The sequence below is a fragment of the Sorex araneus genome, chromosome X (assembly GCF_027595985.1).
Source record: "Sorex araneus isolate mSorAra2 chromosome X, mSorAra2.pri, whole genome shotgun sequence".
NCBI lineage: Eukaryota > Metazoa > Chordata > Mammalia > Eulipotyphla > Soricidae > Sorex > Sorex araneus.
In genome coordinates this window covers 268,262,845-268,286,563 of record NC_073313.1, presented here as the reverse complement: position 1 = coordinate 268,286,563, position 23,719 = coordinate 268,262,845, and the positions used below count along the sequence as shown (strand labels likewise).

Sequence of the window (23,719 nt, the reverse complement as noted above, 5' to 3'; positions counted from 1 at the left end):
TGCCTGTACTTATTCCTTCTCTTTCTCTTACAGTCTCAAGTTCTTCTTCAGCACCTGGATATGCTAAATTTCCTTAATGCAAAACAAAAATCACTTTCCCTAATACCTCTATTCCCTCTAGCATATCACTGCCCTCCTACCCGGGAAGAAAGACTTCACGAGAGTAGTCTACACTTATTGTCTTCATTTCCTTAACCTCATTTTCATCCCCCAGCAGTAAACCGGTTTTGATTGTGGGAACAATCAAAAACACTCTCACAAATGTCATCAGGAAGATCCAATTTGCTAAGTTTAACATTCCACTTTCAGTCTTCACCTTACTCCACTAATCAACAGCTGTGATTCAGGTGATCGTTCCTTGAAAAGATTTGATTTACTTTTGATTCTGGCATACCACATTTTCCTAAATTTCCCTCATCTCCCTAGCTGCCCCTTTTTTCCTGCTGTAGTCTCCTTTTCTAAATGTTGGAAACCCTTGAGCAAAACCTGAAAGGTGAAAATATGGCAGTAGTCTGGCATGGCATGCATGGAAGCGTTGCATGAAAGCACATGGCCTCCACCGCGCATGCTGACAGCGGCCCGTTTCCTGGTTCAGCGTGTCGTGGATGGGGCATGCCAATTTCACCTGTGAGGGTGCTGTCATCACCAGATCCCAGCAGGCGTGGGTGGGTGGGCTTGCAGTCTGATGGCAGTGTGCCCTAAAGCCTAGCAGGAGACTTCTGACATCTAGTCTTTAAGCTACATAGTGAGTTGATAAATAGCCAATTCTTTACATTCATTTTATTTTGAGAGTTTTGGGGTGGCGCACAATCCACATCCGGCAGTTCTCAGGTGTTACTCCTGGTTCTGTGCTCAGGAGTGACCTCTGGCAATGCCTGGGAGACTATACGTGGTGCCAGATTCAAAGTTGAGTCAGTTCACATGCAAGGCAAGAGCCTTACTTCTTATATCATCGCTCCTGCTCTAGTTATTCTCTTGCTAGTGAAACTACTTGTGTTTGGGGTCTTGGGGGAGTTTTTTTGTGGGGAAGGTGTAGAGGGGTGCACACCCAATAGTAATTACAGGTTACTCCTGGCTCTGTACTCAGGGATCACTCCTGGAGCTCAGAGGGAACCATATGGAATGCTAAGGATTGAATCTGAGTTGACTGCATGCAAGGCAAATACCTTATAGCTATACTATCCTCTAATCACACAGATAGGTGGGTTTTAAAAAAAATTTTAGGGGCTGGAGCGATAGCACAGCGGGTAGGGCGTTTGCCTTGCGCGTGGCCGACCCGGGTTCGATTCCCAGCATCCCATATGGTCCCCCGAGCACCGCCAGGGGTGATTTCTGAGTGCAGAGCCAAGAGTAACCCCTGAGCATCGTCGGGTGTGACCCAAAAAGCAAAAAAAAAAAGAAAAAAAAAAGAAAAAAAATAAAAAAAATTAAAAAAAATAAATAAAAATTTATTGAATCACCATAAATAACAAAGTTATAAAGATTTTTATAATTTAGTTTCAGGCATTTATTGTTCCAGCACTATCCCTTTGACAGTCTGTGCCCATTACCCTCCACCAATGTGGAGTTGCCCTCCCACCCACAAATGTCTCCACCCTTCACCTCCAGCATCACCCTAGCATTCCCTTCCCTAACTTATCCCCCATCCCCTGCCCCAGCGGCAAGCTTCCTACTGAAGACCATTTCTCCTTCTCTTTGTTTCAAGTGCCATTGGGTATTTGATATTTCCCTAGAAGACTTCTTTATATCTCCCACATATGAGAGAGATCATTCTGAGTCTGTTCCTCTCCCTCTGGCTGATTTCATTCAACAAGACCCATCCAGGTTTCAACAAACTGCAGAACTTTATCTTTTCTTAAGGCCGTGTAGTATTCCATTGTGTATATGTTCCATAGTTTCTTTACCGGTCATCTGTCCCATTTTTAAAACAGGGTTCATAACTGGTGTTGCTGAGGAGGAGGTGGGGGCTGCATGTGGTGAAGGAACCAAACTGAGAGCCCGGAACATACAAGACATGTGCTCTACCACTCAAGCTCTCACCCTGGACACTCGAGAATCGTTTTATGTTTGCTACACAGAACCCTCAGGTTGATCATTCAAAACCGCATACCCACCTGGAAACTTCTTCATTACTGATACTATCTCAAGTTTAAAATGTCCCTAATATATTCATTCTCCATTACCTGCTTCTCCATCCCCCTCAGGAATCTCACACCATTTATTTCCATAAATATACCACAATTCACCAAATTACTCAAGTTAAATGTCTAGGGGTTAAACCTCAAGTTTGATTTGTCTCACACACATCTAATCCATTAGCAAGTCTGGTTAACTCTATCTTCAAAATATGTCAAGAATTTGACCTTCTCTCTTCATTTACCTCAACTACTACCACACCAGTCTCTGTTCCTCTCATCCCTTGCCTGGGTGCGAAATAGTCTCTTAATAACTCTCCCTTAGCCAATTTCTGGTTTATCTTCCAGTCCAGAAACATTTTCTATAAATACTCTTCTTCAAAACCTCCAAGAGCTCTCAATTATACTCACAAAAAAATCTAAAACTCGACACATACAATCTGGCTTCTGACAACTCTGCCCATTATTTGAAACCAAGGCTGCTTTGCTGTTTGTTTGGTTTTTTTTTTTTTCTGTTTTTGTTTTTACTTTTTGGGTCACACCCGGTGATGCTCAGGGATTACTCCTGGCTCTGCACTCAGGAATTACTCCTGGCGGTGCTCGGGGTACCATATGGGATGCTGGGAATCAAACCAGGGTCGGCTGTGTGCAAGGCAAACGCCCTACCCGCTGTGCTATTGCTCCAGCCCTGCTTTGCTGTTTTAACAACAAACCAAGCTCACTCCCAACTTAGGGCTTTTATACTATTTCTGTTCTCTGGAATGTTCTTCATCTAGATACACTTGCTGTCTTATCTTTGTATTTATTCACATATTTACTTTTCAGTGAGGTCTTCCTTGACCACTCTAAAAATAATTCTTTCTAATATCTTGAGGACTCCTGATATCTTCTTAGCACCATCATTAACCCCACCTTCAGGAACAATATAACTACAATTGTTTTCTCCTCCAATTATCCCTTCTTTCAGAAAGACCCCAACTTCTATAGAACTATGGAATGGCAGAGGAGAGGGGAGAGATAGACTCAGAAAATCTGAGTCCTGGCTCTGTCACAATGATCTGATGGACTCAGTTTCCTCATTTACAAAACAAAAATAAAGAATGACATTACTTTTAAAACTACTAACCCAAATCTAATCCAGGATCACAGTCTTTCCTGCTATGTATAATAATTTGTTATCAAATAATAAAATATGAGTTATAAAAAAAAGAATGACATCACTCTCATATGTGTTCTTGAAGATCAAATAAGTGTGTAAAGGATTTACCTGGCCGATAGTATAGATTCAATAAATATGTCTGTTACTATTACCCAATAATTGTTGGGGGAGGGAAGGGATCGGGAAGGGAGAGAAGGGAATAATCAAAGTGTTCTTGAAGCCAAATACTCTCCATTCCCAACTAGTTTTCAAATAACTTTTTAAAAACCCTTCATTGGCCTTGTCCATCTTTCCTCTCTCTGTCTCAAACTGGAATTCAAAAGAATATTCCCGGGGCTGGATCGATAGCACAGCGGGTAGGGCGTCTGCCTTGCACGCGGCCGACCCGGGTTCTAATCCCAGCATCCCATATGGTCCCCTGAGCACCACCAGGAGTAATTCCTGAGTGAAGAGCCAGGAGTAACCCCTGTGCATCGCCAGGTGTGACCCAAAACCCAAAAACTAAAAATAAGAAAAAAAAAAGAATATTCCCAACAGTGTATACTTAATGTACATGAATTTTAGAAAAACTATTATTGCCCTTTTCTGGACCCCTGCAGTGTGCATGCATATGCGTGCGTGCGTGCGTGTGTGTGTGTGTGTGTGTGTGTGTGTGTGTGTGTGTGTGTGTGTGTATTTGGGGTGGGGGGGTGGTTATTTCCTAACGGTTCCCAGGGGGCCCAGGGACTAGTCCCAGTCTGCAAGGCCAGAGAGAGGGCTCTGCAGTGCTAGAATACCAGTGCTACTCCGTGGTGATCAGGGGGAACTTTGGAGACACATAGTGATTCTCAGGCAGTCACGTGGTGCCAGGTGCCAGGGATTGAACCCAGGTCTGGTGTATGAAGGCATGCATCCTAACCCCTGTGCTATCTTTCTAGTCTCTGGATACTCTATTTTAATTAAGATAACATAACATAACTCCAGCTCCTTTGAAATCTATTGCATCAATTTCTGGGATGACACTATCTCAGAACCAAAGACACTCAGAAAACAGTGTGGGCGACGATAAGTCATTTCTACAACCAAGATGTGCTTCCCGCACTTAAGAGGTGGGTGTTTGAAAATAGAAAGCATGTGTATCTCATTGTGATTCAATTAAAAAATAAATAATTTTAAAAAAACCCTCTAAGGAAATAATCAACAGCAGATCAATGGCCTGAGTAACTATTAAGCAAAGAAAAAAAAAAAAAGAAACAGAAAGGGATGTCAACAACGGAAGTCACTCTGCCCAATCCCTATACTCTTAGTCTACTGAGGGAAAGGAAGGGAAAGAAGCTATAGCCACAGACTGCAGCAATAATCTTTTTAGATTATTTTTATTAAAGCACCGTGACTTATTCATAGTTGAGTTTTAGTCATTCACACAATACTGCAGCACCGAGCCTACCTCCAGTGTCAACTTCCTCCATCAGTATTCCCAGGTTCCCTTCAATTTGCCCTCTTGACAGACACCTAAATCTGAGTGTTAAAGTTTGGGTCTCTTGATTTCAGTGCTGCAGACTCTATGGTTTGGATATTTGGCACTATCATTCCTTAACAGCATCTTTGTACTGAACCCCTGACCATGGCCCCCTTGCTTCTCCTCTGTCTCTTCTCTCCACAATATTCTTAACCAGGACTACAGGCTTTATACAACACCCCCAGAAAAGAAAAGTATTGGGGCAAGGAGTGTGCTAAATATATTTAAGACAGTTCTAGAAAGCATAGCTTGAATTCCTCAATTTTAAAGTTGCCACAAGACACTAAGAAATGCTTGGCCCATTCATTTTATACTCAGGTGTATCACCAAAGCCATTTTATTGGAAGGAATCTGGATACTATTAGACAGTCTCGAGGAGAGAAAGGTCTGTTACTTACCAGCACTCTTCCATTTGTGATGGAGAGAGATAGAAAGACACTGCCAGCAGATATATGTGGACTCTAAGTAACATAACTTTCCACTTTCCCAAGCACAGTTTACTTATCAGTGAAATAAAATTATAATACTAGTACAGTTACTATGAATATTATAAAGATTTTTAGCCTAATTTTTAGCATGTAAGTGTCTTTCATACTTTTGATACTCAAATATTAGCCTCCTTCCCTACCACCTTTATTGGCATAGAAAAGGTTGGAATTCTGACATTCCTATGATATATATATGTACATGTATGCGTGCATACGTATATGTTACCATTATTAACTTTTCAAAGAATGTAAAACCTTTGCTTGTTTAATCTGTTAATTTATCTTACTAGAATTTAAGTCCCCAAAGCAAAAATCTGCCTTTTCATGTTAATTTAGTACTTCCAGGCATAAAGAATTAAGTATAGAAATAAGTCTATTATAATGTCCATGCTCCTCAAGAGATAAACATGTCAGTTCCAGATTCTCTTCAGAGATAAAACATCACATTTCCAAGACAAGATTATTTCAAAGGTCAGGTGACATCCTATGAGCAGAATCTATTAGCTTTCCTACAATCTCTGATAAGTTCTTTCAATAAAACAACATGCAAAAATCAAAATGGGTGGGGTAGGTGTTTGATGGTAACTGGTTATTTTTATTGGCAGAGACATGAGTATGAAATCACAAAACCTTGGAAAGCTGCCTTGGAACATGCCTGGCACCAGCGGGAATGCAGAAGTTAGAAGGCAGCTACACAGAGTGTGATGGTAAAGTCTTAATTTGCAGTGACATCTTAAACAAAGCAGTCTCAGTAAAGTAACCCTGTGAATTTAAGCCAGAACCAGAGAACGGAGAACATCTCTTGGGCAGGAGAGTACTCATGTATTTAAGTGTCCTCAAAGGCAGCTCCTTATCTTTACTTTGATCCCATATAGTTCTTTGCCAACCCAACATTTGGAAAGTGATTATTGCTTCAGGTCCAGAATTTCAAACACTATTTTGGAGAGGGCTCCTAGAGTTTAACGACCGTGTTCCTACTCCCTGTTGAACATTCAGTAATTACCAAGCTGGGCCTCGGCACCATGAAGAGCCAACAAAAGGTTTAAGTAAGACTATGAGACTTTATCAGTAAATCACAGTTTCATGTGGAATTAATTTACGACACAGCACCTTCACTGACTTTCATTAGTAAACATATTTTTCAAAACCTAAGCACTTGAATATTTTACTTTTAAAAATATACCAAAACTGTAGCAAAATATATCCAAGTTTATATTATGAAAAAGTGATTATTAAAAATCTGCTTCTTAAAAATTCCTATTAAAATACCTGTGATTCAATTATCATCCAAACTGAAATTTTTCCATTTTTTATTCATTCATTTATTTATCAATTATTTACCCAGTATCTTCTCCAAACGAGGTTTGTGCTATATATAAAACTGTATCCTGCCACCTCACACCACAGAGACTAGTACACATCCAAAAGAACAAAAGCAACCGCTGTTGGAGAGGATGTGGGGAGAAAGGGACCCTTCTTCACTGCTGGTGGGAATGCCGACTGGTTCAGCCCTTCTGGAAAACAATTTGGACGATTCTCAAAAAATTAGATATTGAATTCCCATTTGACCCAGCAATACCACTGCTGGGAATATATCCCAGAGAGGCAAAAAAGTACAATCGAAACAACATCTGCACATGTATGTTCATCGCAGCACTGTTTACAATAGCCAGAATCTGGAAAAAACCCGAATGCCCCAGAACGGATGACTGGTTGAGGAAACTTTGGTACATCTATACAATGGAATACTATGCAGCTGTTAGAAAAAAGGAGGTCAAGAATTTTGTAGTTAAGTGGATGGGCATGAAAAGTTTCATGCTGAGTGAAATGAGTCAGAAAGAGAGAGACAGACATAGAAAGATTGCACTCATCTATGGTATATAGAATAACAGAGTGGGAGACTAACACCCAAGAACTGTAGAAATAAGTACCAGGAGGATGACTCCATGGCTTTGAGGCTGGCCTCACGTTCCGGGGAAAGGGCAACTCAGAGAAGCGATCACCAACTACATTGTAGTCGAAGGCCATGTGGGGGAAGGGAGTTGCGGGCTGAATGAGGGCTAGAGACTGAGCACAGTGGCCACTCAACACCTTTATTGCAAACCACAACAGCTAATTAGAGAGAGAGAACAGAAGGGAATGCCCTGCCACAGTGGCAGGGTGGGGTGGGGGGAGATGGGATTGGGGAGGATGGGAGGGAGGCTGGGTTTACTGGTGGTGGAGAATGGGCACTGGTGAAGGCATGGGTTCCCGAACTTTGTATGAGGGAAGTATAAGCACAAAAGTGTATAAATCTGTAACTGTACCCTCATGGTGATTCTCTAATTAAATATAAATAAATTAAAAAAAAACTGTATCCTGTATTACTATATCACTGTCATCCTGTTGTTTGTCGATTTACTCGAGAGGGCACCAGTAACGTCTCTATTCCTCCCAGCCCTGACATTTTAGCAGCCTCTCCTTACTTGTCCTTCCCAGGGGTACAGACACACAGACCCACTCCCACACACTGAGACAGACACACACATGCACACATTTAGACATGCACACACACACAACGGTAGGAGGCTCTTTCAGGGTCAGGGGAATGAGACTTATCGTTACTGTTTTTGGCACATTGAATACGCCATGGGTAGATTGTCAAGCTCTGCCCGTGCAGGCGGGAGATATATATATATATATATATATATATATATATATATATATATATGTATTACTCTCTATGATTTGTTGTCTACTGTCTGAACTCCATCAAATATGGTGTGGTAATTACAGAAAATGGGTAGGAATTGTCTTATAATGTGTCCGAAAAACGGTCTGGAGTGTGGCAGCAGTTGGGTAGTGGAGGTCGGCTGCCAGGGCTGAGTCCCTTGGGGTGGGGAAGGTTCTCACCCACCCCCCTCTGGGGTGCCCTGAGTGAAAACCTGGCACAGAGTCCAGTGGCATGACTATGGGGGCCTCATTTTATATAAAACTGTATCCTAGAGACACAAATCCCCTAAAACTACGTGGTTTATGTTCCCTATTCTCATTCTAAGAAACATTTTGAAGGTAAAAAGATTCTTAAATAATGTCTGTTAGTGCACAAAGAAAAAGTGCTATAGGCCCACTCACCTGGGTCCCAGTAGCTCCATTTCTGGCATCTCTGGCATCTCTGCACGTCCATTCTTAAAACCCTCTGATCGCTCCATTCTCCAGCTCTGTCCACCTACCTCCCACAAAAGCCCTGGTGGTGGTAGAAGCCAGACAGCCTCCATCAAAGCCAGAGGAAAGATAAGGCCTAGATGGCACTGAAAAGCCCCGTAATCCACAATGGGTGTCAAAATCACACACCACAATAAGCAAAAAGGGAAGGAAAAGTTTAACACTGAACCTGTTCCCTCAAAGAGCTCACATACTGGGGAAAATACAAAGATTCACCCTCTGCGCACAACAGACACAATGGGGAAGCCACACAGAAGCTCAGCACAATCGAGAGTAAAGAAAATATCACAGGAGACTCTCCCAGTAACTAGCTCTGTAACCTCTCAGATGATGACTATAGAGATCCCATAAAGATGGTTAACGGGCCCAAAGAAACAAAGGTACTAAAAGTCAATAAAGTAGAAGAGTGCAGGGCTGGAGAGATAGCACAGCGGGTAGGGCGTTTGCCTTACACTCGGCCAACCCGGGTTCGATTCCCAGCATCCCATATGGTCCCCTGAGCACCGCCAGGAGTAATTCCTGAGTGCAGAGCCAGGAGTAACCCCTTGTGCATTGCCAGGTGTGACCCGAAAAGAAAAAAAAAGTAGAAGAGTGCAAATGAGGAAACTACAATAAGATGTGACAAAATTTGTCAAAATATGACAAAATATGAGTATGATAGGTGTTTAAAAAAAAAAACAGAGGGGGTAAGAACAATCATACATATGGTCTCCTAAGCCCCACCAGGAGTAATCTTTGAGTACATAGCCAGGAGTAAACCCTGAGCACCACCAAGTTTGTCACCTGCCACAAACAAACAAACAAAAAACAATGAAAGGGCCAGAAAGATAGTATAGCAGGTAAGGTGCATGTGGCAAACCTGAGTTTGATTCCCGGGTACCACATACAGCCCCCTAAGCCTCTCCCACACACCCCATCGGGAGACACCCCTGAGTGCAGAGCAATGAGTTCAGCAAAAGTAAGCCCTGAGCATTGCCAGATATGGCTCCACATGAAAACAAAAGCCTCGATAAAAGGCCTTACCAGCAGAGTAACAGCAACTGGGGAAAAATTTGGTGAGATGTAAGATGAACATAGTATGACTGATAGAACACTATACGACTGAAATCCAATCACGGACAACTTTGTAACTGTGTATCTCATGGTTATTCAATAATAAAAAAAAAAAAGAAAAAAAACTCCAAAGTACATAGTAATCAGAATGATAATAGCCAAAGACAGAATATTGAAAGCAGCAAGAATCAAAAAATGTGATTCTGTAATAAAAAAATTTTTAAAAATCAAAAAATGAACTTACATACAAAGGAACTCCCAAAACATTCACAGCAGATCTATCAAATGAGAGTCTACAGGCCAGAAGAGAATAGTGAGGTATAGTTTAAAAACACAAAACAAAACCAAAAAACAACCATCAATGAAATGAACACCTCACCAAGAATACTTTATCCAGCTACATTATCATTCAGATTTGAAGGAATGATACTACAAAGCTTCCTTGACAAACAACAGCTTAAGAAATTTATAGTCTTGAAACCAGTTTTGTAAGAAGTATTAAAGGAGCTTCTCTAAAAGACAAGAAAACTACAGCCGCTGCCATGAAAACAATGGCCCAGCTCCACAGCTTCAGGCTTAATCTCTCAAGTGATGCCAAGCTAAGTCCCTGAAACTCATGCGCACATGAGTTTTAGGCTGAAAACTCTGGGTCCCCCTTCGAGGGAGGCAGGCTGAAAATCGTTCCAGTTTTACAGATCCTGTAGCTCCTGGAGCCCATCACTGTGTATTACCTCCAAATGCCACAACACTGACACCAAATTACAGGAGAAAGTAGCACAGAAGCCAACTAAGCTCAATACACAAAAACAGTAACACAGAAGGCTCCACTTGCAACAAAGAGCTCAGTAAGCCCTCATACAATGACTCTGATGACCCTCTTCAGAAAATGTAACAACTTTCACAAATTTTCTTTTACTGAACTATTTTTTATAATCCCATTTGTCATTTTGTTGTAATAAGCAACATAAAATAAATCATTTTGAAAAAATAAATAAAATAAAATAAATCATTTTGTGCCTGCTAAGGCTGAGGAGTTGGTGGGAAGCTGGTCATACTGGTGGTGGGATTAGTGTTGGAACACTGAATACCCAAAATAACTGTGTTATGAACAACTTTGTAAAAGTGTTTAAATAATTTTTTAAAAAAACAACAAAACTCCACAGACACAAAACTTCTACAAAATGATAGTAATAAATTCCTTCATTTCAATAATTTCACTCAACATCCATGGCCTCAACTCATCAATCAAAAGACATGGAGTAGCAAGATGGATCAGAAAAGTCAACCCAACTTTTTGCTGCCGACAAAAGACACATTTATAATATAAAAATATAACTTCAATACCAGCAATTTCTTGTTTTAAAAAATTTCATACACAACACTTTCAATATTTAAATGGGACCACACTTAATGATGCTGGGGATCAAGAGACATTTTCAAGGAATGCTTGGTCTGGCAAGGTTAGGGGCGTGGATGTGACCATGCTCAGAGGTCACCAGGGTCACACACAGAACTGTTCAGGGTGACACCCAGTGCTAAGAATCAAACCCAGGGCCTCACACATGCTAGACATTTGCCTTACCACTTGAGCTTATCTCCCTGACCCTGTAATAGTATTTTTAAGTGAAATATTTAGGTGGTTTCTGGGCTTAAGTAGAGAATGTGCTGCAAAGTACTCAAGCAAATTTTTAAAAGTTAGAGTGGCACATACACTAAGCCAGAGATATAGTACAAAGGACAAAGTGCTTAACTTATATGCAGCAAACCCCAGTTCAATTCCCAGCATAACTATATATCTATGTATATAAATATATAAATATATATATACATACATATATATATATATATATATATATATATATATATATATATATTCCTTCACTAACTGCCAAGAGTGACCCTTAAGCACAGAGTCAGGAGAAGTACCTGAACACTTCTGGATGTGGCTTCAAAACACCAAAGCTAAAACTAAAACAAAAAACTATATGTGCAGTTTAAGCAATAAATTTAGAAATCTGGAGGAAATGGTTTCCTAGCAAAAATTAAATTGTCAACAAGAAACCATAGAGAAGTATAAAAAAAATAGCAAATACTATTAAAGGTCATTAGACTAAGATTTATTATAAAAGGCAACTGAACGTGGTAAGTATTAACATAACAGCTAAAGTCAAACCTTTTTTTAATAAGTGTAAAGCAAAGGGTGTCGCTCAGGTCCTGGGATTTGATCCTCATCAGGAAAAAAAATATCTTTTAGGAACTGAAAATTCCCCCAAGTTAGTTAATAAGCTAGAGCTAATCATAATATTATTAGCTAACATATACATTGCAAGTTATATTTAGACACTTAAAAATCACTTCATATTAATTCATTTAATCTATAACAAACACAGCAAGGTAAAAATCTATTATTACCATTTTACAGATTAAAACAAAGAAAATGAAGAAAACTTCCCAAGTGAATTTTAATCTTAGGAAAGATTGCTTCCTCCTCTCCCTCCACCCCTATCCATACATGCAAAACCCAACAACCCCCATAATATTTACTTTACTCCAATCTCATAATAAAGCTTAAAGGGATAACCTAGATAATCAGCAAAAGAATATCAAAAAAATCTATAAACATACCTGAACTATAAACTATGAAATAAGATATATATATTAATATGGAAATATTTCAAAAAATTTAGCATCCATTTCTAATAAAAATGCAAAATAAATAGGAAGAACTATTTAAAAATTTTCCAAAATTAGAAAATATTCTAGGGCCTGGAGCGATAGCACAGAGGGTAGGACGTCTGCCTTGCACGCAGTCAACCCAGGTTCAATTCCCAGCATCCCGTATGGTCCCCAGAGCACTGCCAGGAGTAATTCTGAGTGCAGAGCCAGGAGTAACCCCTAAGCATTGCTGGGTGTGACCCAAAAAGGAAAAAAAGAAAATATTCTAATCAGCAAAATATTGGATATTTTCAATTAAATTTAGTTATTAATTCAGACATATATAAGCTTTTAATATGTAACAAAGGATAAATTTTAATTCAGTGCAACTAAATATTCATTTGCAAAGAAAACTAATCTTTACATCACAATATATACAATATAAATACACTTAAGAATAAGTGGAATTTGCATGAAAGATCATTTTAAAAGGTAAAATATAGGGCCGGAGCGATAGCACAGCGGGTAGGGTGTTTGCCTTGCACTCGGCCGACCTGGGTTCGATCCCCGGCATCCCATATGGTCCCCCAAGCACTGCCAGGAGTAATTCCTGAGTGCAAAGCCAGGAGTAACCCCTGAGCATCGCTGGGTGTGACCCAAAAAGCAAAAAAAAAAAAAAAGGTAAAATATAAATCTCAAAAGGAAACCCAGCAAATACATGGAGAACCAAGGTAAAAGAGAAACTTCTTAAACTTAGTGCTAAGAATATATGTTTTTTAAATGTAATTATGCTTTAAAAATATCTTCTAAGTATAACTGCATAGAGTATAATGAACATTTTAAGATATAACCTTAACTTGACTCTCATGTGTATGAAATGATACAACTAGATTTTTTGAAAAGTAAAATATAAAAATAGGTACACTCAGAAAAAATGGCTAACAAACTCAAGAAAAGATTTCACTATACCCTATAATTCAAACTTAGGACTTGTGCTGAAGCTAATAAAAATTAAACTAATACTGAAATGTTATACTTATCAAATTAATGTTTTAAAAATCACCTAAAAGTGATTTTTCTTTTTCTAAAAATGACATTATCTACTATAATTGGGGATTTGAGTAGAGAGTAATATCACATACTTGTGCCCTTTGGGACAACAATATTCATATCCTTTGGCTCCCAAGTCCTGTTCTAATAACTTACTCCACAAAAATATAAGCATCATAAATAAAAGAATATATACGTATATATTTACTGCAATATGACAAACAACAGCAAAGAAACCAGCTATGGTAAATACTATATAACTATTAACAAGATAATGGTTAAGAACATATTTCAATTTCATTACAGAAGATTATGAAATCTTCTGTAAGAGTAGATTGAGATTTGTACATGGAATACTAAATAAGAAAAACAGGATGTAGTTATATGTAGTTATGTGTAGTTGTCTCTGAGTCCACCTCAACCCTTGCCTGGATCCAATCACACTCGTCAATTCACCCCAGGTCTTTCTGCCATGGCACGCTCTATTCTATGTGACAAGTTCATAGACTCTGTTGTTCCTGGAATTCCCTTACCATGCTTCACTGTATCCCCCACACAAGAGGGATTGTTCTGTGTTTGTCCCTATCCTTCTCACTGACTTCACTCAACAGGAAACCTCCAGGACCATCCAAGTAGTGGACAGCTGCATGATTTTGTCTTTTCTTCTAGCTGAGTAGTGTTGTATGGTGTATCTATTCTTGGAGAGCTGTGCTCTTTCCAGATTTGGGCTACTGTTAATAGTGCGGCAATGAACACAGGGTTTTCCTCAATGTAATTTATAGATTCGGGTCTGACTTTGAGGCCTCTGATCCACTTTGATAGCATGGTATGAGATAAGGGTCTGAGTTCAGTTTTTCCACATGACTGACCAGTTTTCCCAACAGTATTTATAGAAGAGGCTCCACTTCGCTCCTCTGTAGTTGTTCAACTGTCCATACACCTGGAAATCTGTCTCTGCACTCCTCAACTCTATCCCACTGGTCTGAGAGCCAGTCTTTATTCCAGTTTCACAATATCTTGATGACTATAGCTTTATAATTTTTAAAAGGTTATTAAAAAAATCAGTCCTGAAACCAATGGTAGTCTTCCAGCCTCAGGGTTTGTCATCTCCATCTCCCAATCTCGTTTGTCATGTCAATGGATACCACATGATTAGAAGTTCAAAGTGCACACCCAACTCTGTCACTCCTTCCCTCTTTATCTCTTTCAGTCACCAACAGGGTAAACATAAATAACAGAATAAAAAGGAGAATGCTCTCTATCAATACCTCAACTTCCTTAACCTAGAAGGAATAAAAATTGGGGGGTTGGCAGGGAGTTCACTTCAAAATATAAATGTGTGCTGGTAATTCATAACTCTACTTTTCTCATTTCAAAATTGAAAAATAGAACTTCACACACCAAATGAAGAGCAACATTGACACCTTGTGGTGAACATTCAACATAAGACTACTGAATGTAACAAGTATAGCGGCTCCTGATGTCTGCTTTACATGAAAACTCTTAATCCAGGGATTACCAAGGGTTAAGAAGCAAAAATTTAATTATTGCCACACATACTGAATATAAAACTGGAAAGAGCTGCAATTACTTTGTCAGTGGAAAAACTTACCTAAAGCAAAAAATTAATTAAATTAAACAGAATTGACCTAAATTCTTAACTGCTGGGCAAAGAGTCTGAACTAAAACCTCAGGTCACAGATTTTCTACAATATATTTTCATGTTTAATAATATACCAAATAAAAGATTTAAAATAAAATATAAGTTTTGTAGATCAAATATATGATGTTTCCTATATATCCTATCAACAGGAACTTTAATGTTCAGTCTTGGGTAATACAAAAGACAGCACCTTCTGTTTCTTTCCCAGGTGACATTTACATGTAAAATAAATGTAAGGAATGTAGGCATACCTAGGGAACAACATAAAAAAACTATTAACTAAAATATATTCTTCACTGTCACTATCACTGTCATTCCGTTGCTCATCTATTTTGTTCGAGCGGGCACCAGTAACATCTCTCACTGAGAGACTTATTGTTACTGTTTTTGGCATATCCAATATGCACGGGTAGCTTGCCAGGCTCTGCCGTGCGGGCTCCATACTCTCAGTAGCTTGCTGGGCTCTCCGAGAGGAGCAGAGGAATCGAACACGGGTCGGCTGCGTGAAAGGCGAACGCCCAACCGCTGAAAAAAAAATCGTTCCCAAATGGCACTGAGAAATTTGTTAAGTGAAACCAAAGAATTCAATTTCTGTGCATTTTCACATAAAATTACAGATCCAGTAAATCATAAACCAAAGCAGAAGCAGGAAAAGGTGAGGTATATTTTAAACAACTACTCCATCCAAAGATAATATTGACTGCATAAAATGAGCAAAAAAGTTTCCCATATGTACTTTACATACAACATGATAAAATCTGCGGAAGAACAGCATCTAATTGAGCAGATAAATGATGGTTATTCTTTATTGCTATTTGAGAGAACTATAGAGAAGTTATGTTTTACTCACTAACTCTGACAAATAGAACTCAAAGTTTCTAGATCCTCTCGTTTCAGATAATTTGACAATAGATCCTGTTCAGAAGGCATTGATAAAGGCTAGACCAACTATACATTGACAATTAAAATTATTTACACAACAGCAATGATGTTACTGTTAAAAGGTAATCAAACTGCTAATATAATCTAGAAAGCACCCAGAAATAAAACCCTCAAAATCATATACTGCTAAAATCAATGTTAAATAATTAAGCAAATCAAATTAATCCAAATAATTTTGTATTAATGGAGGGTTCTATGATTTTCAGAAATTTTCCTCCATCATTAAATAGTATGTGAACCATATGACGACCAGTTTAGAAAGATATGTTACACTGTAAAAAAAAAAATCTATAAAACTTACTGTCACAAAACCTTCAGACCAATCTTCTGTTTGTTCTAACTTGGTAAGTGCTCTCAAATAAATAAATCATAACACCTTCATGTCTGATTCTACACTGAAGACAAAAGCTGATGTGTAAATACAAAACTTCAAAAGAATACCACTTCACTTTCTATACATCAATAGTCTTCCATCAATTCCAACAGCCTGTATCACTTCTGGACTCTTTGAATCTCTAATATCTTAGATTCTAGTGATGCTTCCCTATACCAAGTCCTCCTCATCTCACTGCCTTTCTATTCCTTTTTGTTTCTTATTTGGGGGCCACACCCAGTGAGTGGTACACCAGGACTTATCCTGGCTTTAGTGATCCTCAGAGATCACTCCGACCAGGCTCAGCAGGCATACAGAGTTCTGGGGATTAAACCCGGGTTTGCCATGAACGAGACAAGTACCCTACCCACTGTACTATCTCTCCGCCCCCCATTTCTTTTCACTTTCTTTCCCCTTCAGTTGTACTGGTTTCTCTTAAAAGATCACATAATTTCATACTTGAAAATTTCTTTGGTATCAGATCTTTCATTTTACTAAAGGAAAAAGTTCAAAAATCACTAGCAGCTTATTTATATCTCAAACTATTTCTGGACATACATCTTTTTCACTACTTAATGTAAACAAAGATTGAATAAGATCAGAAATAGGAGTTACTGGTCCAGAGATAGTATTTGGCTGACTCTGGTTGGATCCCTGGCACTCTATAAGGCCTTCTGAGTCCTACCAGGAGTGATCTCTGAACATAGGGTCAGGAGTAAGCCCTGACCACAGCGGGTGTGACCCAAAAACAAAACAAATAAGAAACAGAAAAAGAGAGTACTATGGGTTACATATTTTGTACCTCCTGCTTTCCATTTTAACCATCTAATACTAAATCATATTCATCTTGTTCATATCCAAAATAAGTCAAGGTGAAAACAAATAGAATTCATCAAATATGAATGTGGTAACTGTAGTTGAAATCAGTGTCTCTTCTCTCCTTTTGAGGGGGGAGAGGGGAATGGCTTTTGGGTAACACCCAGTGATGCTCACTCCTGGCTCTGTGCTCAAGGGACCATGTGTAGTGCCCGGGATCAAACACAGGTTGGTGACATGCAAGGCAAGAGCCCTAGCCCATTGTACTATCTCTCAGGCCCCATGAAATCAGTCTCTTAAGAAAAATTTACATAGTCCATGTGGCCAAACTTAGAGCATAATTAGGTTCAAGTTGTGCAAAGGAAAGGCCCATTTCATAATGTTTATAAATTAAACAATCATCCAATTGGACAAGAGTCTACCATCCTTCTGGGCTCTTCCTCTAGTGGATATATAAAGGATGTCTAAAGGTCTGAAATTTATGATGTGTTATGTAAACATTAGCAAAATACAGCCAAAATCAAATGTCAACGAAGCATCTGTCTGAGTGCAGTGAATATAGGTTTGAATGTCACCATTAGCTATTCTGAATTCCATCTATTTTTGGAGCTGACTCCTAGAAAATATCCTTGATGATTTACTTTTCAAAGCAAAACCAAATTTTAAAACCTTGATGAAAAAATACTATGATTTTATGCATAATGTGTCTTTATGCCTCTAAGATGTGATTCGTGTGAAGCTTCTTTGCCTTCTCAGGATGATTCTTTTAACTGCAGGCTAAAACTCCAAGTCTATCTGAGACTAGTAGAGAGCTCATCTGGTAATGCCATAGTTGTTAAGGTTTGGTGAGTCTAAACAGGGTGACTCAAGTTGCTGTTCTTTATAACCTAAAAGATCAGAATCAGCTCTTGTCCCTGTTTGGAGATCACTGGCTTCCAATCATTCTCTCCTAGTGTCCAGAGAAAGGAAATAGCTTTCCAGAGGCTTTGTGAAACAGATAAAACTGAAATCACTGCAGCTACAAAATTTATGATGCTCTCACTAAAAAATGCTAAGACTGAATAACAGCTTCTAAACTTCCATGCATTGCCTCACACTGCAGTATCACAAACTCACCATGAAGATTCTTTAGGAAATGCAGAAAAATTCTAAGTTTCTTACCGCAGCAAAGAGAAGACATCATATGAATTACGAACACAGTTCTGGTCCACCTGAAGAATATTCTTGTGAGCATTTGAATAACCCTGAAAAACATTAATTAACAAATTAAGTCAGGTAAAAAAACAGAGTTTGTAAAATTATGTTTGTTTCTTATTATCATCTTTTTTTTTTTTTTTTGCTTTTTGGGTCACACCCAGCAATGCACAGGGGTTACTCCTGGCTCTGCACTCAGGAATTACCCCTGGCAGTACTCAGGGGACCATATGGGATGCTGGGAATCGAACCCGGGTCGGCCTCGTGAAAGGCAAATGCCCTACCCGCTGTACTATCGCTCCAGCCCCTTATTATCATCTTATAAACATCTCAAAACAAAAATCCTTGAGGAAGTACAAAAGTAATTACAACTTTTATATAACTTTGTATCTTTTAGCATATAAATTTTTTAAGAATGTAGGAGTACTGCAATTTAATTCAATTGCAATTCAATTCAATTCAAATCAGTCGTTGATTAAGCTGACTGAATTGGGCAAGAACTCCAGCACATAAATTTAAAATAAATTTCTTCTAATATCTTTCTATAGATACAATATTTCACATTAAAAAGTGCAATGAACTTCCAAAAGTCTCCCAGAAGCTTTTTTCTACATATTGTGTGGCAGAAAAAGTGTTAACAATAATATTTCAAATATGCCTATCTTTGTATGTACTGTTTTTATGAAGAGAAGGCATTGCACGTTCTACTTGGAAATACCAGAAACAAATATTTCCATTCAGTGGGATTAACGGTGGTAGGAGCAAGGTTGGTTTCCAAAGAGGGTACAGCAAAGTTCCTAAGAAAAACAGAACACTTATCTGTCATTTACGAAAACCAAAGTAAATAAATAAGAAAAACGGCTGGAGACTCAGACCACCTAGATTACATTGTAAGCCCTTAATACACAAACTCTGTAATCTTTAGCAACTTATCTAAGCTCTTAGTTTATCTTGGCCTTGTCTGTATTCTTCTTCTACACTGCCATATTCCTTATATTTATCCTCTATATTCTTCATATATATATCTCTATCCAAAGATGGTAATATCTAGTGGATAGCTGTGAAAACTAAAAGCATTAATATTTGTGGAGTAAAATATATGCAATATGCATTATGTAAATGTTTTCTATGATGCTAGTACATTTTTGTCATTACAACATTAAACTGTTATTAGAATATTATTAACTTTATGCTAAAATTTTTGAAAATGTACATTAATTACATATTGCTTGAAAAATAAAATATGATAAAATTGACAATGAAACAATTATCTAAATAATCTTGTTTTTAAGCAAATAATTGAAATTCTTATCCCACCCCTGATAACCTACATCCTGGTGGTTTTGCCAATAAATTCTATAAAATACTTAAATAGGATCACCAATTTAACATAGACTTCTTCAAAAAAATAAAGGGAATACTTTTCTAACTCCTGAGACCAAGATTCTGATTCTAAAACTTACTAAGGGCCAGAAAGAGCTCCACTGGGTTGAGCTCATGCTCTGCATTTAGGAGACCTGGGGTGCAGCAGTCCCCCAAGAACTGCTGGGAATGGGCCCAGTATACAGAGGCAAGAGAGCCCCTGAGCACCATGGAGTACAACCCAAAAATACAAAAACTTGACAAAATGCTTATCTCACACACACACACACACACAGACACACACAAACACAGACACACACATCAGTCTTGGGAGTAAGAAACTAGGCAGCAAGAAATGTTAAATGTATTGAGTGTAGAGCAAACAATTCTTTTTGGGTCATCTAGACCCCTGGCATAGCTACCAGTGCCAACATCCAGACCAAGATTTTGTTAAAACATCATTGCTCTTGGTGCTCAGATAATGACAGTTTTGATTTACAGATCTGGAAAAGAATCGGGCATATTTTAAAAGAAAGATATACCCAAACAGAAGTTTTCCCCAAAGTAATACTGACTTAGTCCATAGTAAAAATGGCTTTGCTGCTAATAGATGGGCAAGATCAGGATGAAATTGAGGGCATCCTGGGGCTGAGAGATACGACAGCGGTGCTTGTTGTATATGCGCCTGGTTTGCTCCCCAGAACCCCATATGGTCCCTGAGCCCCACCAGGAGTGATCCCTAAGCTCAGAGTCAGGAGTAAGTCTTGACCACTGCTAGGTATGGCCCAAAAACAAAAAGAAAAGAAAAAAGAAAAAAGAGGGCGCCCTGGAGAACAAAGAGTGCCCTTGAAAATGAGTCTAATGAAAATGCTGGGGACAGAACCTTAAGGCTCACAGCTTCATGCTGACGGATGCACTTGGAGATTTGTTACTAAATGGCCTTCAAAAAGGGTGGCTAGATACTGGGTCCATTGGTGGTGGAGAATGGGCACTGGTGGAGGGATGGGTACTCGATCATTGTATGACTGAAATGCAAAAACAAGTTTGTAAGTATGTAATTGTACCTCACGATGATTCACTATTTTAAAAAAAGGTGGCTAGTCTGCACCAAAGTTATGGTGTCACTGAAGGTTTCACCTTCCCCCTAATAACTTTGAGAGGACCACGGGAAGCTACAGAGAGACGAGTAGAAAGCACAGACGCCAGAAGCTGTCGAGGGTCTCGTGTAACCTTAATGTACCAGTGTCAGTCTGTGGCATTCTTTGAGACTGATCTTACTGGTAAACCACCACACTTAGTGAAGTTTAAGAAACTGAACTCGCAACAGATAACAAGAATAAAAGTCACATAATCATTGACAGAATCTGTTCTAAGAACACAGGCTAGTTTAGCAATTAGAATTCAACCAACTACACAAATACATTAAACAATCCTAAGTCTATTTTGATGTGCGTACAATTATAAGATAGGATTCATGATAATTGCATAGAGGTAGAAGAATGAAGTAATATGAAAGGAAAATTGTGTAGAAAATTAAAACCGAATTGTATACATTTGAATCAGTCAAAGTTAAAATGTACATTCTACTACCCAGGGAAGCCACTATTAACTGGAAAATATACCATAAAAGAAATGGGAAGGGAATCTAAGAAAATCTATAGCCAAATAAAAATAGTGACGAGTATGAACTATTGGTATGAACAAAAAGACCTAAGGAAGTAATAAAAGTACCTCCATATCCATAATTAAAAGTACAAGTGGCAGAAATTGGCAAAATGAGTTTTTGATATGGAGGGGTAAGTGTTGCCAGCTCTATGTTTAGAGGCCACTCCTGGTGGTGCTCAGGGGAACCTTGGGAGTCAGGGATGGAACTGGGGTCAGCCACATGCAAGAAAAGCGCCTTAAGCCCTGCACTCTCTCTAGCCCCAGGATGGAGTTTTTAAAATATTTGTACATCTACAAGAGATATACTTTAGGACCCAAAACACAAGTAGGTTGAAAATTAAGGGACAGGGAGATATGCTGTGCAAGCAGTGACCAAAAGAATGTTGAGAACATACTATTATTACCAGACAAGTAAACTTGAAACAAAAGAGTTACAAAGACGGGCATTACATACTAAAAAGGGGACAAGAAAATCATAAACATATGCATCTAACAGCTTATTACAAAATATAAGAAACAAAAACTGACCAATGAAACTGGGGAAAGATGGAGACATCGACATGGCACCGTCAGCACTGGACACTCCAAGCACACAAAACCAAGAGAACCGAAGACCTGAGTGATACTGTGAAGCAACTAAACCTAACAGAAGCATACAGAATGTTCCATCCAGCAACAACATACACATTTCTCAAGTACACAGGAAACATTCCCCAGGACAGACCATATGTTCAGCAACAAAACAAGCCTCACTATATGCTTGTCAACTGAAATCTTACAGTGTCTTCTCTGATCACAATGGAATGAAACTAAAAACCAATAGCAGAAGTTAATGTGGAAAAATTCTCAAACTACAAGGTAAAACATACTTTTAAACAATAAGAGGGTCAAAGCACAAATATTCCATAAGGTAAACCATTCAGCACTCTGAGGGAAAAAAAAGAGAATGCAACAGATTAAAACATAAGTGATGCAATGAATGCTCAGAAGGAAATTTAAAACCGTAAGCACCTATATTTAAAAATACAAAGAGGGGTCAAGGAACCAGGTGACGCATAAGTCTGGCATGTGCAAGGCCTGAGTTTGATCTCCCTCCCCAAATTTTCCCTGCTGTGCAACACCCCAGGGAAGATCCTGGCTCCCAGAACCACCAGGTCTAATTAGCACCACAATATCAGTCCCCCAAGTACTGCCCAGGAGAAGAGCCTGCTCCAAGGAAAGAAAGCTCAAATCAACAGCATAAGCTTCCACCTTAAGAAATTTGTGGAATATAAAGTAACAGAATGGGAGACTAACACCCAAGAACAATAGAGATAAATACCGGGAGGATTAATCCAAATTAATCTTAGAAGCTGTGCTGGGGGAAAAGGCAGCTCAGATAGAGAAGGGACCACCAAGTAAAGGAACTAGGAGGGCCTGTTCCTGATGGGAGATGCGGGCTGAAAATAGACTATAGACCGAACATGATGACCACTTAATACCTCTACTGCAAACCACAACACCCTAAAGGAGAGAGAGAGCAAAAGGGAATGCCCTGCCACAGAGGCGGGCAGGGGTGGAGGAGGACAGGGTGGGGGTGGTGGGAGGGATGCTGGGACCATTGGTGGTGGAACCTGGGCACTGGTGGAGGGATGGCACTCAACCATTGTATGACTGAAATGCAAGCATGAAAGTTTGTAAGTCTGTAACTGTACCTCACGGTGATTCACTAATAAAAAATTTTAAAATAAATAAATAAATAAAAGTAAATCAAGAAAGAAAGAAAGAAAGAAAGAAAGAAAGAAAGAAAGAAAGAAAGAAAGAAAGAAAGAAAGGAAGGAAGAAAGGAAGAAAGGAAGAAAGAAACTAGGAGGGAAAAAAGGTTAAACCCAAAGCACCAAACTAGAAAATGACAAAGTATAGAACACGGATTCATGAAACAAAAAATATCAAAACAACAGAAATAGAAATAACAAAATCAAAAGGCAAATTTTTAAAAAAAGATCAACTGAAAACATAAGAACACCGACAGAAAAATATTCAAAACGCTAAAATCCAGCATCCTGTCCTCCAATAAACAAGTGTTAATTTAACAAGGTCATAACATAAATAACAGTGGAATCAGTTATCATAAAAATCCCTACAAGGAAAAGCCCCCAAACACACGCGCTGACAAGAATGTGAAAAATTAGGACATTCATCCACCGCTGTCAGGAATGTACCGTGGTAAGCTGCTGTGGAAAAAAGCTGGGCAAGTCCTAAGAAGATTCAAAACAGAATCATGATGTGAGGAAGCAACTCCTCTCCCAGGTATATACCAAAAACAAAGAACTGGCAAGCTATGCGTGGATGGACCACAAAAACATTATGGGAAGAACAAGACACCAGGTGGAGAAGGTAATGCATTGTATGATTCCATTTATATGAAACTCACATGCACAAGGTATTTGACAGGAGGCTGGGGAAGGCAAAATGGGGTGGGG

General features: G+C 38.9%; 1 protein-coding gene across 1 annotated transcript in view; it reads right to left on the bottom strand.

Annotated features, from left to right (window-relative positions):
• The window catches only part of UVRAG (UV radiation resistance associated), a 296,340-nt gene that overhangs the window by 198,014 nt on the left and 74,607 nt on the right, over positions 1 to 23,719 (bottom strand). The window contains exon 6 of the mRNA XM_004610830.2: positions 18,198 to 18,280. Coding sequence (XP_004610887.2) covers positions 18,198 to 18,280 — 83 coding nt within the window. The remainder of the gene's footprint in view (positions 1 to 18,197; positions 18,281 to 23,719) is intronic.